The sequence below is a fragment of the Nanorana parkeri genome, unplaced genomic scaffold (genome assembly GCF_000935625.1).
Source record: "Nanorana parkeri isolate BGI_ZX_2015 unplaced genomic scaffold, ASM93562v1 scaffold8, whole genome shotgun sequence".
Classification (NCBI taxonomy): Eukaryota; Metazoa; Chordata; class Amphibia; order Anura; family Dicroglossidae; genus Nanorana; species Nanorana parkeri.
Window position 1 is genome coordinate 1,742,309 of NW_017306276.1, and position 15,024 is coordinate 1,757,332.

Below are 15,024 nucleotides of genomic sequence, written 5' to 3' on the forward strand. Positions count from 1 at the left end.
TACAATATAAATGGGCATTGCATTATGATGTATGTACTGGTTTTTGGTCAAATGTTATATATATTTTTTCACTTTAATAAGTATATGATATGATGCATTTTTAAAATTATGAATAACACATTTGTTTTTTATTTTACTAATCACGGACATATTTAATCACTCCGTTTTTAATACATGTTTGGATAAGAGAATCTAGGACTGGAGGTTCACAAAGCTCTACCTGCAAGTAGTAATTATAAACTGTTAATATACAATATTTCACACTTGATTAAAAGAAATAAAACATTTCTCAAATTACAAAAGCATATTCCAAAAGGAAAACAAAAAACAATAAAAGAAATAAAAGATTTATTTCCATGTGTATGCAAGGTCAGTGTTCATGTCTTATTACATCTGTAAAAATATAGATAAGCATTACATGCCACACACAAAGTTTAGCATCAATGCATCTACAATCTTGCAATGAATACTTACATCGTTTGTGTTGACGTGCCACGCCATGTCTCCATAAGATACTAACTGTCCATTTACATAGCAGCGGATTTCACTGTTCCTCCAGCGGTTGTAGATGTGTACAATGCTGATCATGTACCACTAGATAAAAACAGGTTCTGGGTATTAGCATAAAACATGGCAGTCTAATAATGGGCACATCACCTTTACAGGAGAAAGGATTACAGTATTTGCATACATTTCCCGGATTTCCCGTAATTCAGACTTAAAGCACACCTTACCCTGAAGCTGAAATATATGACATAAGGCAGAATAAATCAGATGCCTGCAGTATTAAAAATAATTTTCTATACAAACAGGCAACCTGTAAACCTACAGCTACTGTAAAACTACAAAATCCAGCATACCTTACATACCATAGTGTGCATAAGGTCAGAAATAGACTTGCAACGTTTCACAGCAGCAGGATATACATACACACATATACACACCCTCAATGCTGCAATATTATATAACAAAATCAAAAAGGTACATAGTAAAAAAAACTGTTTTGTTTTTTTTCAATGAAGGATGCACCTGTGAAGTAGGTCATTGTACGGAAATGAAAGGGTTTATGCATAAAAGGTTAACAGCACCCCATCATTAGCAATATTCAAATAAAAAATGTTCTCTGCTCAGCCTCATATAAAAAGCAGAGGAAGACAGCTTTATAAAGAAAGACGGCACTCTTTAACAGTGCTCATAATCAACAGCAAAGGCTCACACTTGTTGGGTACCGCCATCTAGGTGGGCCTACAAAAGCATCCTGAAGTCAGGATCAGCCATACATATGAGTCTTGGGGTAGGTACCCGCCACTGTAAATGTACAGCAGGCAAAGGGATTTGAAGCTTAACTAAATGCATACAATAAAAGAAAGGATAACATTTAAAAAAAAAGACCCATTTGAATTAATATTATATGTATGGTAGAACAGGACCAAACAGGTTCAGACTGATTCATCCCTTTCCGTAAATTGAACTCATATGCTTATTTAGCCTTGATTTAAAATGTCAACCGTCCTTCCTCCAGTCTTTTAAGCCCATCAGTTTTAAAGGTTGCAGATGGCTTCATAGAGAATTTAAAACTTACAAGTAAATTACTACAGTGTCAATTACCGTTTAAATTCCCAAAGGGAAAATGTTCTAAGGTTCAAATATTCATTTCAACCAATCTTTAAAGGAAACAGAAAATCAACTTGAGAAAACCCAAGTCTCAGATCCAGTGGTAAGCAATTCAGTTTGTACCATGGCTTTGAAGCTCCACTGAGACATATATCACAATCATATGATATGATCCAGACTGATGTTATTAAATATTTCCATTAGTATTAGTCTAGACTAATGAGTTCAGGGTGAAATTATAGGCAGACCAAAGTTACATTAATGCTAATATGCATGTGGTGTGCAAGAACGTCCTTAAATTAATTCCAGGAAGAAAACAGACAAGCTTTAGATAGTATTTAGTCCCATCAAGGGAATAAGATGTGGAAAGATGCACAGGGAGGTCCATTCTAAAGCGGACCTATCAGTAACCTGTATGGATAAATTCCTGATGTCTCACAATATACAGCAAGTGTATATACTGTATATCAGTACTTAATATGCGTTTAAAATCAAAATATATTTTTTGTAGTTTTAGTCCTGCTTCACATGTGAGCATTTCGTAGCTTGGAGCTCAAAGTTCCAAAATGCTCAACAACCAAAATTCCATGCTTTTAAATTGTGTCTGTTCACATATGAATGCTCAAGATTCTGTAGCTCGACGCCTGAAGCTCAAAAAAGTACATTAACTACTTTTGAGGCAGAATGGGGTGTATTTAGCCCCATAGCACCTGAAAATTAGCGTTTTTCAAAGTTAAACAGCCATCTGTGTCCCAGTACCTAGCTTTCCATTGGCTACAACAAAAAAGCTGAAGCCTTAACACATAAAAAAAACACCCAAAACGCACAAATAAAAACACAAACAAATCATCAGTTTGTCCTGGTTATCTCTCCTCGTTTTGGAGACTTACTATCACCTCCTGTTGTTAATATCATCAGTGTAAGCCACGCACAGGAAGCATTAAATGAGTCTTCCTTCCTCCAACAATCACCCTGTTTATTGCCATGTTCTGGCAGGTCACAAGGTAAGAGACAGCAGGAGACATAATAAGTGTGAGCCTCTGATGGATTCTATAATTGGCAGGTCACAGGGTAGGAGAAGTGACATTGCAGATAATTTTTTTATACTGGCTACTAACAGCCTGAGAATACTGGAATTTACATAATTGAGTTACACATCTCAGTTCTAGAAATATGAATAAATGTTTCGCTTGGATGATGCATGAACAAAAATAGTGCCGGTATCCTAGGGAGAAAGGATCATAAATGCAGAGGGAATATCTTTGAGAGGTAATACATATCCTTAAGTATTTTACCTACTGATTACTTGCAATTAACATGGTAAAAACATATTTGATGTTAGGACTGCTAAAGAATTCAAATATATATAATTTTAAAAAAAGAAAGTTATAGGGAAGGGTTTCTTCGCTGCATTGAATAAAAATGTCCTTTGGGTTCTCCCCACAACAAAAACTTCCATGATAGCCCTTATGCACGCAGGAGTATGGGGCTTCACAAGTAAGAAAGAAGAGAATAGAGATAAGCAAGACCATTACTGGTAACAGGAACAATCAGCATGTACCAGTTATAACTATGCATGGAGTCGTGCATACCATCCAAATATATATATTATTATTATTCTTTATATATACACAATTATCTCTCATGACACTGCACAATGGAGGGGAGCGCAGGGTGTGCAGGTAATACAGCACACTAGATGCAACACTGTACGTGTCCTTAAGGGTATCTATGGTCAAAAACTAAACATAAATACGTATGTATTTCTATACTTCATTTCCGTTAGTTCTATCCCACTCCTAATAACAATATCTATTTAGAAGTTTGTAAACTTACTTATTGAAGATGCCCATAGGATGGACTTCCTCAATGTACTGACACAATTTAACTCAGCCCTGTAAATATACACTCTAGCTAAGCCTTCCATCTGAACTACAACTCATTGTCTGATTTTCCCGCAATTATACACAGTTACATAGTATTGGAGGTTGAATAAAGACACAGGTCCATCGAGTTCAACCTTTCTGTGTAAATGTGTGTAGTGCATGCATGTCTGTATACGAGTCCCTGTGTCGTCTAGGTTTTAAGAGTACCTTGTAACATTATCATTGCTGACTGGAAGAAATACATGATGGGATATGTAGTATCAAGCAGAAGGGACAGAGATGCAAAGCACACCGGGAATCCAGGAAGTTGTTGAAAGTGATGGGCAGACGGAAGGCATCACTTACAATATAAAAGGGATTTTTTTTCAAGTAAGCTTTGATTGCATTATCAAAAACATTTGATTACATCAGGCTTGCTCAATGCTGCCATGTTATAGGTGTTCAGCTAATGTAAACTTCTAGCTGTGATCTAGGGAGATATTATCAAAGGATGGAAGCTCTGCTTATTCTCATACATACTTTACATATAATATACATTATCTTCTCCATTAAAAATACCATCATGCGGAGCCCCTGATCCACCTACACCCATATTCTGTGCATATCTATATTATAATGCATATACTGCACATATCTTGATAAAACTATACACTCCCCTTTTAAAATCTGGGAAAAAAATCGTAACATTGTTCAAAAAACAACTGAACTGCTTTGGTGACAGTTGCATGCACCCACTTTGCAGTTGTGCTGTTCTCAAAGGTAAACGAGGTATATCAGATGAAGGCGCTAACCTCCATGTTCTACAATACAGAAGCACAATTTTACGCCACCTGGAGCCCCTGGCTGGCTGTATTACAGGTACTCTGACACATACTCCTGGGAGATGCTTTCCGCTAACATTTCCGATCCGAGTGGGATGGTTAAAGTGATATGGATGGGCCCCCGGGATGTGCACTGTGGAGGCTGGGACCTTTGCCCCATCCGCGCTCCTTCCTGCCCCCCCCCCAAGCGGCTGGGATCCAGTATGGTTCTGTCTGGGATTCCCCTTCTCTTTTTGCTGAACTATGCTTTTTTCCTTTATTTTTCTTTACCCTGCTCTGTTTCTCCTCAGCCATCCCTATTTTGTTCTCATTCCCCCTCTCCCCCCAACCCCTTTTTTATTTTGTCTTTACCCTCAACCCCCCGCTCCTCTTTGGCTATCTGATTCCCTAATATTACTACATGTATCTTCATCTCAGGGGTGTGGAATTCGTATCGCCTGACGCCCAGGACATGCAGTTCCCAGGCAGGTTTTTTTTTGTGCTTCAGGCAAGCAGTGCTAAATGTACAGCGGGGAGTTGCTGCATGTTTTGTACAAGTGATCTGATCAGAAAACTTGTACCAGCTAGTCTGTCCCCTCCCTCCCTGCCATGGTTGTCAGGGTCCCCCGCTCTTCTGGGGGACCCAGGACCAAGGCAAATAAGCTCAGGATGGAGAGTGGGCAGCAGAGCGGAGAATGTACGTTCTTCGCTCTGCTCTGTGTGATCAGTGAGACTGTGGTGCTGTCATCACAGCGCCACCTGTCTCAGCTGTCCAGAACTGCACAGAAGATTTGTTCTGTGTTAGAAGGCAGGTTCCATGAAGAGAACCTGTCACCTCCAAACTATCACACAGGGGCTTATAAGCCCCTGTGTGATGGGAATAAAATTAGGTGAAAAAAGAAAAAGTTAAAAATAATAAATACAAATTCAAAAAAGTAAAAAATAATAAAATATATAAAAATGTAAAAAAATTAAATAAGGTAAAAAACAAAACAAAAAATTAAAACCAACCTTCCTGCCCCTGCCATCTGCATGCAATTATACGCACGCCTAGGACACTGTGTGTGTGCGTTGAGTGCTGCCGCCAGTCTACTATGTCCCATATTATGGTAGCCAAGCAGCAGAACTCAACAAACACTGCATTCCAGATCGGTCAGCCTCTGGAACGCACTGTATCGCACTCCGGTCGGCTCCCTGCGTTTAGCATTGCAGATCGCACTGGACCGGGATGCAAGCACTAACTTGCAAGCATGTGGCCGATCGCACTGCGGGCGGGGGGCTGCGGTGCCACTGACTTCAATGCACCCCCATGCCCCCTTCAGCGTCGCAGGGGGCGGAACCGGCGGGAGATTTGAAAGTATAAAATAGAAACAAAAAAGGAATAATCAGACTGCCAGGGAGGTTAAAAAGTAAGTTCACTTTCCCAGGTAATTTGGGAAAATGGAATTACACGATCAAATCTGGCCCCGTTTCCCCAACCCTATACTTACCTTCCTACGAACAGTCCTTTCCCTCCGCAGGTATGGGTGTACAATCTGAACCCCCTACTGCTGTGTAGCGCAGCCCTGCGCTATGCATTTTGAATTTCGCTCGCAAATTGCAAGCACTCGTTGTAAGCACTTCTTAGCACAGTTAAATACGTTTTCGATTAAAACAATTTTTTCTATCGGGACAAAAGTAGATTGGGCCCTTGCTTTAGTCCCTGGGCAAGTAGTTTTTTGAAAAATGTCCACACCCCTGCATCTTCATGCTCTATTTCCCCTATCCCCTAATAGTACCGTTTATGTTCTTCCCTTTTTAAACCCTAAAACTGATATAAAATTGTGTGTCACTTTGGTTACTACCAATATCTAGTTAAAAACCTGTGTTTTTATTGATGACTGCTTCACTCTTCTGTATTGTTTCTTGATAGCTATCTTTTGTTAAAAAAAAAAAAAAAAACAACAACTGGAGATGCACAATATTAGGGAAATATTGCTTACTGACTTTGTAAGAGGGCATTGCTTACTGACTTTGATTAACATCTCAGTTTTCCTGTAAGGCACACTCTTTTTTTCCATTTTTCCTTCTGGATATTACTGCATTCTCCTCAAACTCCATTCCGCCATACAGTAGTATTTTATGACACACTAGCACCTATTTCTGTGCTTACCTTGCGTGGTTGGAAGTCGTACTTGACACAGTGCTGGAAACCTTTTCCTTTTGATTTCAGAGAAGTGACTATCAAACAGTTACCCACAAAATGTGCAGAATAACCAACACCTTTACTTGTGCGAAAGCTGAAAAGAGAAGAGTCAGGTCAGGAATTGCAGTGAATTAAATTAACAAATTTTCATGTGCTCAGCTGCAGCCTGATCTAATTCAACCAACAAAATCCATTAGGACTTGTATTTAAAATAGACACAAAACAAAGGGATGGTACTGCACACAACACCCATTCAGGTTTAAGGAAAATGACAACTGGATAGTAACTGGCTGCTAATTGGCAATACCTGCTTATTAAAAACATTACATTCAGAATGGTGAAAACAGCTTTCCTCAAGGTGTTTATTGGCTTTACACGTTATTAAAACCATTGTGTTGGCATCCCATGGTGAAGAGACTTGTGAAAATGGCTCAGTGTTAAGGTGCCCATACACCTTACAATTATCTGCAGATTTTCTGTGGTCAGATGGAAAAAGTGCAACAGATTGGCCCAGGTGGAGATTACTCCAGCCACACAGTTAAGTGTAGATGGAGGAATCTGTTGCATCTTTTCCATCTGACCACAGAAAATCTGCAGATAATTGTAAGGTGTATGGGCAGCTTTAGGTCTTGTGAGCTCCACAGAACACAGATTTGCTGAGACTAGCAATTATTAGAATTGTGATCACATGATTGTGCAATAAACAAATCATGGTTTCGTCAGCACAGGTATTTCATACATTCGGTTACCTTTTACAACCTAACTCTATTTTCAATAAACAAAAAAACCTGTAGTAGGCTTCCCGATTGCCCGGGAAGCCGGCTGCATGTTCTCCTACGGAACCGCTGGATAGAGGAAATCTTCATCTGACCAAAGATCCGGTATCAGGGAAGGAATTGGAGCATTTGGGCGAGTACTCATACTCGCCCAAATACTTGGTATCAGTATTGGTGCATCCCTAGCCCATCCAGCACACTGTAGTCAGGAAATGCTTAGGAGTGCTATTCAAATGAATGACAATGCAACACACTTCCCGTACTGTAATGCATGCTAGATGTGTTGTGCGATAGTGAGTATTGATCGCAGGATATGATGTGATTAAAGCGACACATAGCTGTGAATGGGCCCTAATGGAGCTACATTGGTAAGGTACCAGGGATCATCTTTTGACTATAGTTCCTCTGTTAGCAGTGGCACATAGCTGCTTCTACTATACATACAGGGTTTATAAAACACAAACATGTTTCTTTCCGACATGACAGAGCAATTGTTTCAATGCCACAAACCCATTTAGAAGCCATATTAATAGCTGCAGGCAGTTTAGCAGTACAGCGGGTGTATTACATTCACGACTGTGACAAAGTAATAGAAAAATGCAATGCCAGCTGTGCAATAAATGTAAATTCAAAAGGAAACATCATCTCAGTATGGGCTTATAAAGGTCACAAGAGATACAGACTAAATATCTCCAGGAACAGGAACAACTAATGACTGCAGAAGAAAAATCTCACCACAGACATGTAACAGGACTGGTAATAAAGTGGCTGCAAAACAATCTTTTCTTTTAAAACAAATTTAGCAAACCTTAGCTACAAAAAGATTCACATCACTCAATGAACAAACACTTTAGAGCCCAATGCCAGCAAAAAACTTTCTTTTTCTCAGTTTTGGATAGCGTGGGAAAGAGTTAAAAACCCTCTGTCAGGATTTTATTGGTATCAGAAGATGTCCAATTATGTATTTCCAAAGTTTAATATGTGAACAACTTAAAATAAGTTAAAGGGTCCCTAAGAGTTAATTCCCTTAACCTAATTTTCCAGTGATACTAAAATGAACAAAGAAAAAAATAGTTTATGTTGGAGTTGGAATTTACCACTTATAGAAAGGTGCCTTTTAAAAACAGAAATTGTATATTTTTTAAATAAATCAAGGCCTAAATGAAAAAAGGTTAACCCTTTCCTTACATATAATCCCAACTGATGTTATGCTGTAGCATAACGTCCACGTACATTGAGCAGAGATCATTTAAATGTATTATTTCCCACACAAACCTAAATTTGCATGCTGAATTACAATAATAATTACAATGTCTGCATTGAGGATAGCTCCTTTATAGAAGGCTTAACATATTCAAACAAGTAGCTAAACCCAATCCTTTGTTCCAGTTTTGGATAGAGTGCTGAAGGGTTAGAATGCATGCCAGGTGTTTATTGCTGTCAGTGTAAAATGCACCCTTCTCCATTTGTCCTGGTGATCATTGTTACTTGGGAAGGAAAGCAAGAGAAAAATCTAAAAATTTAAGATGTCACTGGAACAGGAATAGTGGTGCAATCTTCCAGTGGGGACACTTGTTTCTTCGAAAGAAATCTTGCCTCACTTCCTGTTGTGCCTTAAGACAGGAAGTGAAGAAAAATCTCCCCACTGGGATAGCAATAAATAAATAAACACTTGACAGATATTAAGCATTACTTTGCCTATACAAAACTAAAAAAGAAGTTGTGGCAAATATAATAGCATGATGTATGGTTCTCTCATTTATTTCCAGGTTCCGGAAAACAGAGAAAGAAAAAGAAAGGCCACACTGCTGACTTTAGAGATGAAGGCAAACCGTGACCCAGGTTTTAGAGCTCCTAGGAAAATAACTAAAGCATTTAAACCGGAGTCACTTTATTAGTCTTGACTAGGACTGTTTAACATCACTATACTGTATTATAATATTAATATTACTTGTAAACATATTTAAGTGAAAAATGGTGATCAATAAAACCTGGCTGGACAAGCTCTGCCTGTCACTACAAACAAGGAAATCTAACAAGTGATGTTTATGGATGGGTAAGAAAGTTATGATTAGGTTATTGCAGAAATACAACTGGGGTTAGGCTTAGAAATAGTTTCCTAGGCCAGAGCCTTTGCTGAAATGACAGACTGCAGATTAAGCATTGGGCACAGAATTAGGGTGCAGGAAGAGAGTCAAGACTTTAGTGGTTTTAAATAAAAAATGTCCAGTTGTTTAACGCAAGGAGAACGTTTTGGTAGTACTTGCGCAGGGAATGAGTCATTCACCTGTTCTGCAAACATTGATTTCCTGACAACATGATCATAGGGCTAAATGAAAAGCAGAGATGTGCTAGGAACATCACATCATCCCCGTATCCTCTCAGAACAGTTGGCACTGGAGACAGATTCTCTGCACTAGTACCGATATGAAGAGGCATGCAAAGGTTTCATTAAACACTAAAAACAAACGCAACAGCTGCGTTAGGGACGCAACTCATAGCTGAAAACCTTCAAAAATACGGAGGCCATCAAAACACCTCAGCCTTTTAACTGATGTGAATACTATTTACAATTGTTCTACTTCTGTGGCCACATACAGAAATTGCCACTTCTCAGTATCAGGATAGGACTGGCCAGTACCTAAAAAAATATTTGCTTAAAAGTAGGGATTAGGGTTGCACAGATACCACATACCAAGTACAGTACTCGGTACAAGTACGAGTACATGTACCGATACTTTTGAGCTCCAAGACTACACTAGATAAAAATTTAAAAATTAGGAGGCAGCTGTCATTTGTAAGGAGCACACAGAGCTCCTGGGATTTGTACATCTCTGTTTTAATGTACGATTTTGTTTTTATAAATATAAATAAAGGGATGTACACATACCAGTTTTGCGAGTACGAGTACTGGTACTTGCAGAGTACTTACAAGTACGAGTACTGATACATTTTTGTTTATTGCCATGTGACAGTTTTTCTAAAACAATACAGACTAATGATTTCAGGACAGTGGTGGAGTGCCAGAGCTAGGTCACAGCTGCAACCGCTGCAACCCTGGTAGTTCTCATGAAAATGCCAAGTATCTGCACTGGTACTCGAAAAGTATCTGTGCATCCCTAGTAGGGATGAACTGAAATGGAATTTTGAGACTGAAACAGAAAATAAAAAATATTTGTCAGGCCGAAACTGACATTTTTTATTATTTTATTTATTTAATGTTACTGTCGGGGCCTCTAGGGAAATATCAGGGGTCTAAAGAGACCCCAGATATTTCCATTTTAAAACAGAAAAAGATTAAAGACACAGAGTCCTCAATCTCTTTTTCTGCAGCCTCTGTTATAAATGAACAGGAAGCCTCCATACTGAATGTTCCTGTTCTTTCATACATTGTGGATATAGTGTACTTACTATGTCCACAATCATGAATGAATAGGAAGTGAGGTAGATCACTCCCCATTCACTCATAACTGGGACATAGTATGCACACTATGTCCAATTATTTACAAACACTTACCGATCAACTGATTGGTGAGTGCTTGTACACCAGCTCTCCATCCTGAATTAGCGGTCACAGGAGGGGGGCGGTAAGTGGGGGAGGAGAGCTCTGCCTCCTGTGACAGATCACAGCAGTCACCTCCTCGGACTGCTCTCCATTCTAACACAGGAGGCCGAGCCAGGAGGTGAGGAGGAGAGCTCGGCATCCTGCAACGATGATAGCTGTCACCGCGCAGTGCCATTCTCCATCCTGAAAGCTTCTCTCCTCCCTGCTGGACACCGGCGCTGTATCGGAAGGCAATCACACCAACGCCCAGCGGGAAGGATAGAAGCGGGGATACATTGGATTTTGAAGTTTCGGCAGCCGAAATTTCGGTGCATCCCTACTTAAAAGGAAAATATGGCCATAACTTCATGAACTTGTTATATTGTCAAGAAAGTACAACTAGTCCACCAACTAAATGAAGAGCACACACACACCAAGCATCAGATGCATTACTCACCAATAGAGGTAAGGTTTATCCTTGTCAACATTTATATTATTTAATGGATCCATACGAAACCACGTGTTCAGAGTGAAACCATTTTGATAAGGCCACTTGGCAATAGGAGGCAGCGCAATAGCCTGAAAGTTAAGGAAATGGAAACAAAAAAGAGTTACATATAACAGCATTATCAATGGCCTCTCTATAAAATAAATATGCATTTATCTAATGCACACTAGAAATCTGAAGGGGAGACTGTTCTATTGTGGTAAGGTAGCAAGAACTACCTTACCTGTTTGCGGCTACCACCACAGTCAGAACATGTGGAAATCACCCAGAAAATCGCGCATGTACTTTTTGAAGCGCTTTGTACGCACATTACGGACAATGTGTGCGAATGAGCCCCATTAAAAAGGTATTGCTATTTGTTTTTGCGCGTTTCCACACACATATAGATACTGCATGCTCCCTCGTCACTTGGTGAAGCCGGCCAATCACGAGGAAGCCGGCCAACAGGAAGCCAGACGGCAAGTCATTACCCACCCCCCAGCTTTCTGATTGACCAGAAAGCCGTGTGTCATGTAATGACTCGTTGCCCGGCTTTCTGATTGCCCAGCTTCGACCGATCAGGAAACCGAGCAACGAGTCATTAAACAGCGCCCGTTTTCATGATTGGCCAGAAAGCGAGCTCCATGCTTCCTCGTCACTTGGTGGCGAGGGAGCATGGAGACGGCTTCAATGCTAATCGGGAAGCCGGGTGGCGAGTCTTTACACGCCGCACGGCCTCCCGGCTAATCAGGAAGCCAGGTGGCGAGTCTTTACACGCCGCACGGCCTCCCGGCTAATTAGGAAGCCAGGTGGCGAGTCATTACACGCCGCTTGGCTTCCTTAATGGGACTTCCAACATCAGTATTCGGTATAGAGTACTGAAACAAAAAAATATCAGTATTGGTGCATCCCTAGTGGACATAGTAACTAATTTTTGCACATTTTTGCGTGCTTTTTATGCGCATAAAATCAGAAGGCGCATTTTTGTGAGCAGATTGTAGCTCATTGACATGAATGTGCAAACGCGTGTAAAACGCAGGCAGAAACACAGCAAACGCGCGTTTTCAAGCGTTTACTATTAGGCCTAAGGGGGCAAAACAAGCTGTAATATGCCAAAAAAAAGCTCATGTACTTTTTCCAGCGACAGACGTTTTGCTTGTTGCGAGAAAACGCTCAGATGTGAACAGGGCCATACAAATAAATGGGATTTATTTTTCGGCATATTTTTTGAGCATTTTGTTAGGGCAGAAAAAGCGCTACAAAACGCTCAGTGTGAATCAGGCCTAACACTACCTACAATCATCTTTGCCTAGGCTGTAAGCAACATGATGTAGTTCAGGGCACTGTTTCTCATTCATAGCATTATGGGGTACTTTTTTATATACATTAAACAAACTCCACCAAGATTTATTAAAATTAACCCTTACAAATGTAACGGTTGTGTCCAGTCCTCCTCAGAATGTCACAACTTGTCAGGCAAAGTAATGCTGAGATCCCATAATGCAATCTGAGCTTACAAATCTCTGCTCTGTAAGCTCTGATTTCAACAAGTATGATATAGTGTGAAAGAGGGAATTTTAATGGTGTCAGCAACACAACTGCAAAATAAGCTGACTCAAAAAAGGTAGGAATATTGTATCTGTACTTTAGTTGTATTTTTTGAGTTAAAAAATGTCCTGGCAAAGTATAAGTGAAACCTTAAAGTGATATTAAAGCCTATTTTTTTTTATTGCTCCTTTAAGGAGACCCTTTTTTGCTGGAGGTTGTTTCCTTGTTTTCTAGTGGCTCCCCGCAGCGCTTTTTCCCCCACCCCCTGCACGGGTGCCATCATCGTTCTAGTGGAGGCACCCGTGCGCGTCTGTGCCCGCTCGTTTCCGCAGTGGCTGTGTGGGTCCATAGACACACACAGCCCTGTGGCAGACCACGCCCCTTTCCTCTTTGATTGATGGCAGAAAGAGCCTATGGCCATAAGTTCGGGGAACGAAGGATCGCTTTGGACCAGCGGCGGGGACGAGCGCAGCTGACAGGTAAGTGTGGAGGGGACTGGGCCGTTTTTACCCTAATGCAGATAATGCATTAAGGTAAAAAACGCTCAGACCTTAATACTACTTTAAGATAAAACTTGCTCCCTTTTGGTCTGCTTAATATACCATGAAAAGCATTTTCTTATATCTGTATGATAATTGCAAAAAAAAGATCTTCCTAGAAATCCAGTGCTGTCCGATGTACTCTACAGCCTCATTTCCAAGCACTGTTAATAGTCATTCTCAGTTCACTGAACTACGAAACACCTGCATATGTTATGGAGAAGAGAAGGAAGGTGTTGTGAAGTCTTAGGGTGACAGCTCTGCTACATAAACGCAGTACAGTGAGCATTTTCAGCCTAGGGCAGGAAATGTGTTACTGGCAGGGTCAGCAGGCCAAGATAAAAAAATAACAAAAAAAATGTTTAAAAAAATAAAAATAGCTGAAAAAATGTAAACTAATGCAGCCACCACAATCAAGGATTGGAAAATTGCAATATATTGCATTTTTGTTATTGGGGGTAGATGCACTTTAGATGAGTCCTTTAAAAAAGAACTTTACCCATATCTTTGAAATTACAAAAAAACACCTTTAGAAATGTTAAGTAATGACAAATTGACAAACAGGAACTTCTAGATAATTGCCGGCTTTGTATTCTTTCCATATAGATATTAATACATCTCCCTTTACTTCCTGGAACTCTGGCACATGTGACCATGCACATAATCTCAGGGAAAGAAAATGCCCTTCCCGGAGATCTCAGGAGATTACAGATGAGATTTCCCAGCAATGCTCTGCTGATTTAACCTTCCCAGGAAGCAATGCTTGGGCACATTACATCACTTTTGCCAAAGAGAATCAGGAAGTAGAAAAACAATAATTGTAAGAAAAATATGTTTGTGTAACTAATGAATATAAGATGATTTCATATCAGCATGCAGAGCTGCATGTGGAGGTGATTTTTAGTGAAAGGGGGTAAAGGTCCACTTTAAGATCTTAGTTATGCTGGCCCAATATTGCAATACAGTAGAGACTTACTGCAGCACTCCGTCCTGGGAAATTGAAGAAGGTGTCGGGTCCATGTCTCTGTGGCATTTGATTGAGGACCGATAACAATTTAACCGCATGCCTCGGCTGCCAAAAAGGGAAAAAGGAACAAATGTTAAGTTAAACTTGTTCTGACACATGCCTGTAAACAGCAATGGATTGCTGAATACTTAATTCAAAGTCAGTTATTTGAGGCATCTTTAAAGAAGCATTCCATCTGTGTGCGGAAAACGTTTAATTTTAAATGCCTCCAGAGACAAATAATGGTAAACAAAAGCTCTAATGCACAGACAAAGATTGCCAGTGTCTGACCACAGCTTACCCAGATTCCATTTTCTCCCCGCAGCATGCTGAACAGAAGCTTCAGCTCCTTGACGGTGATACTGTAGCTGGCCATCACTCCCAACATGTCAACAAGAAGATCTTAAAAGTAGATAAAAATAACAACATTAACTCAAACCTCTGCCCGCAAACTCATAACCCCACTCCCAGCCCCAGTGGGGAGTCCTGCTGACTCTTTCAGATGATTCCAGCATTTCAAAATGATTTTTTCCCATTGTTCTGTCTCAAATTTTACAGCTAAATCACCCAGCACATTTTTGCTAAGCCTCACTGGGAGATCAAAGCGTCAAAAGGATGTTCAGAGACAGTTACATTTCT

The 15,024-nt window shown here is 40.1% G+C and overlaps 1 protein-coding gene across 4 annotated transcripts in view; it reads right to left on the reverse strand.

The window, feature by feature from the left end:
- NBEA (neurobeachin) overlaps window positions 1-15,024 on the reverse strand; it is a 553,993-nt gene that overhangs the window by 397,634 nt on the left and 141,335 nt on the right. For all 4 annotated transcript variants that reach the window (XM_018554206.1, XM_018554199.1, XM_018554191.1 and 1 more), the window contains 5 exons: window positions 14,687-14,787; window positions 14,356-14,451; window positions 11,263-11,384; window positions 6,453-6,579; window positions 475-594 (listed from right to left, as the gene is read on the reverse strand). In XM_018554206.1, the coding sequence (XP_018409708.1) occupies window positions 475-594; window positions 6,453-6,579; window positions 11,263-11,384; window positions 14,356-14,451; window positions 14,687-14,787 (566 nt within the window). The remainder of the gene's footprint in view (window positions 1-474; window positions 595-6,452; window positions 6,580-11,262; window positions 11,385-14,355; window positions 14,452-14,686; window positions 14,788-15,024) is intronic.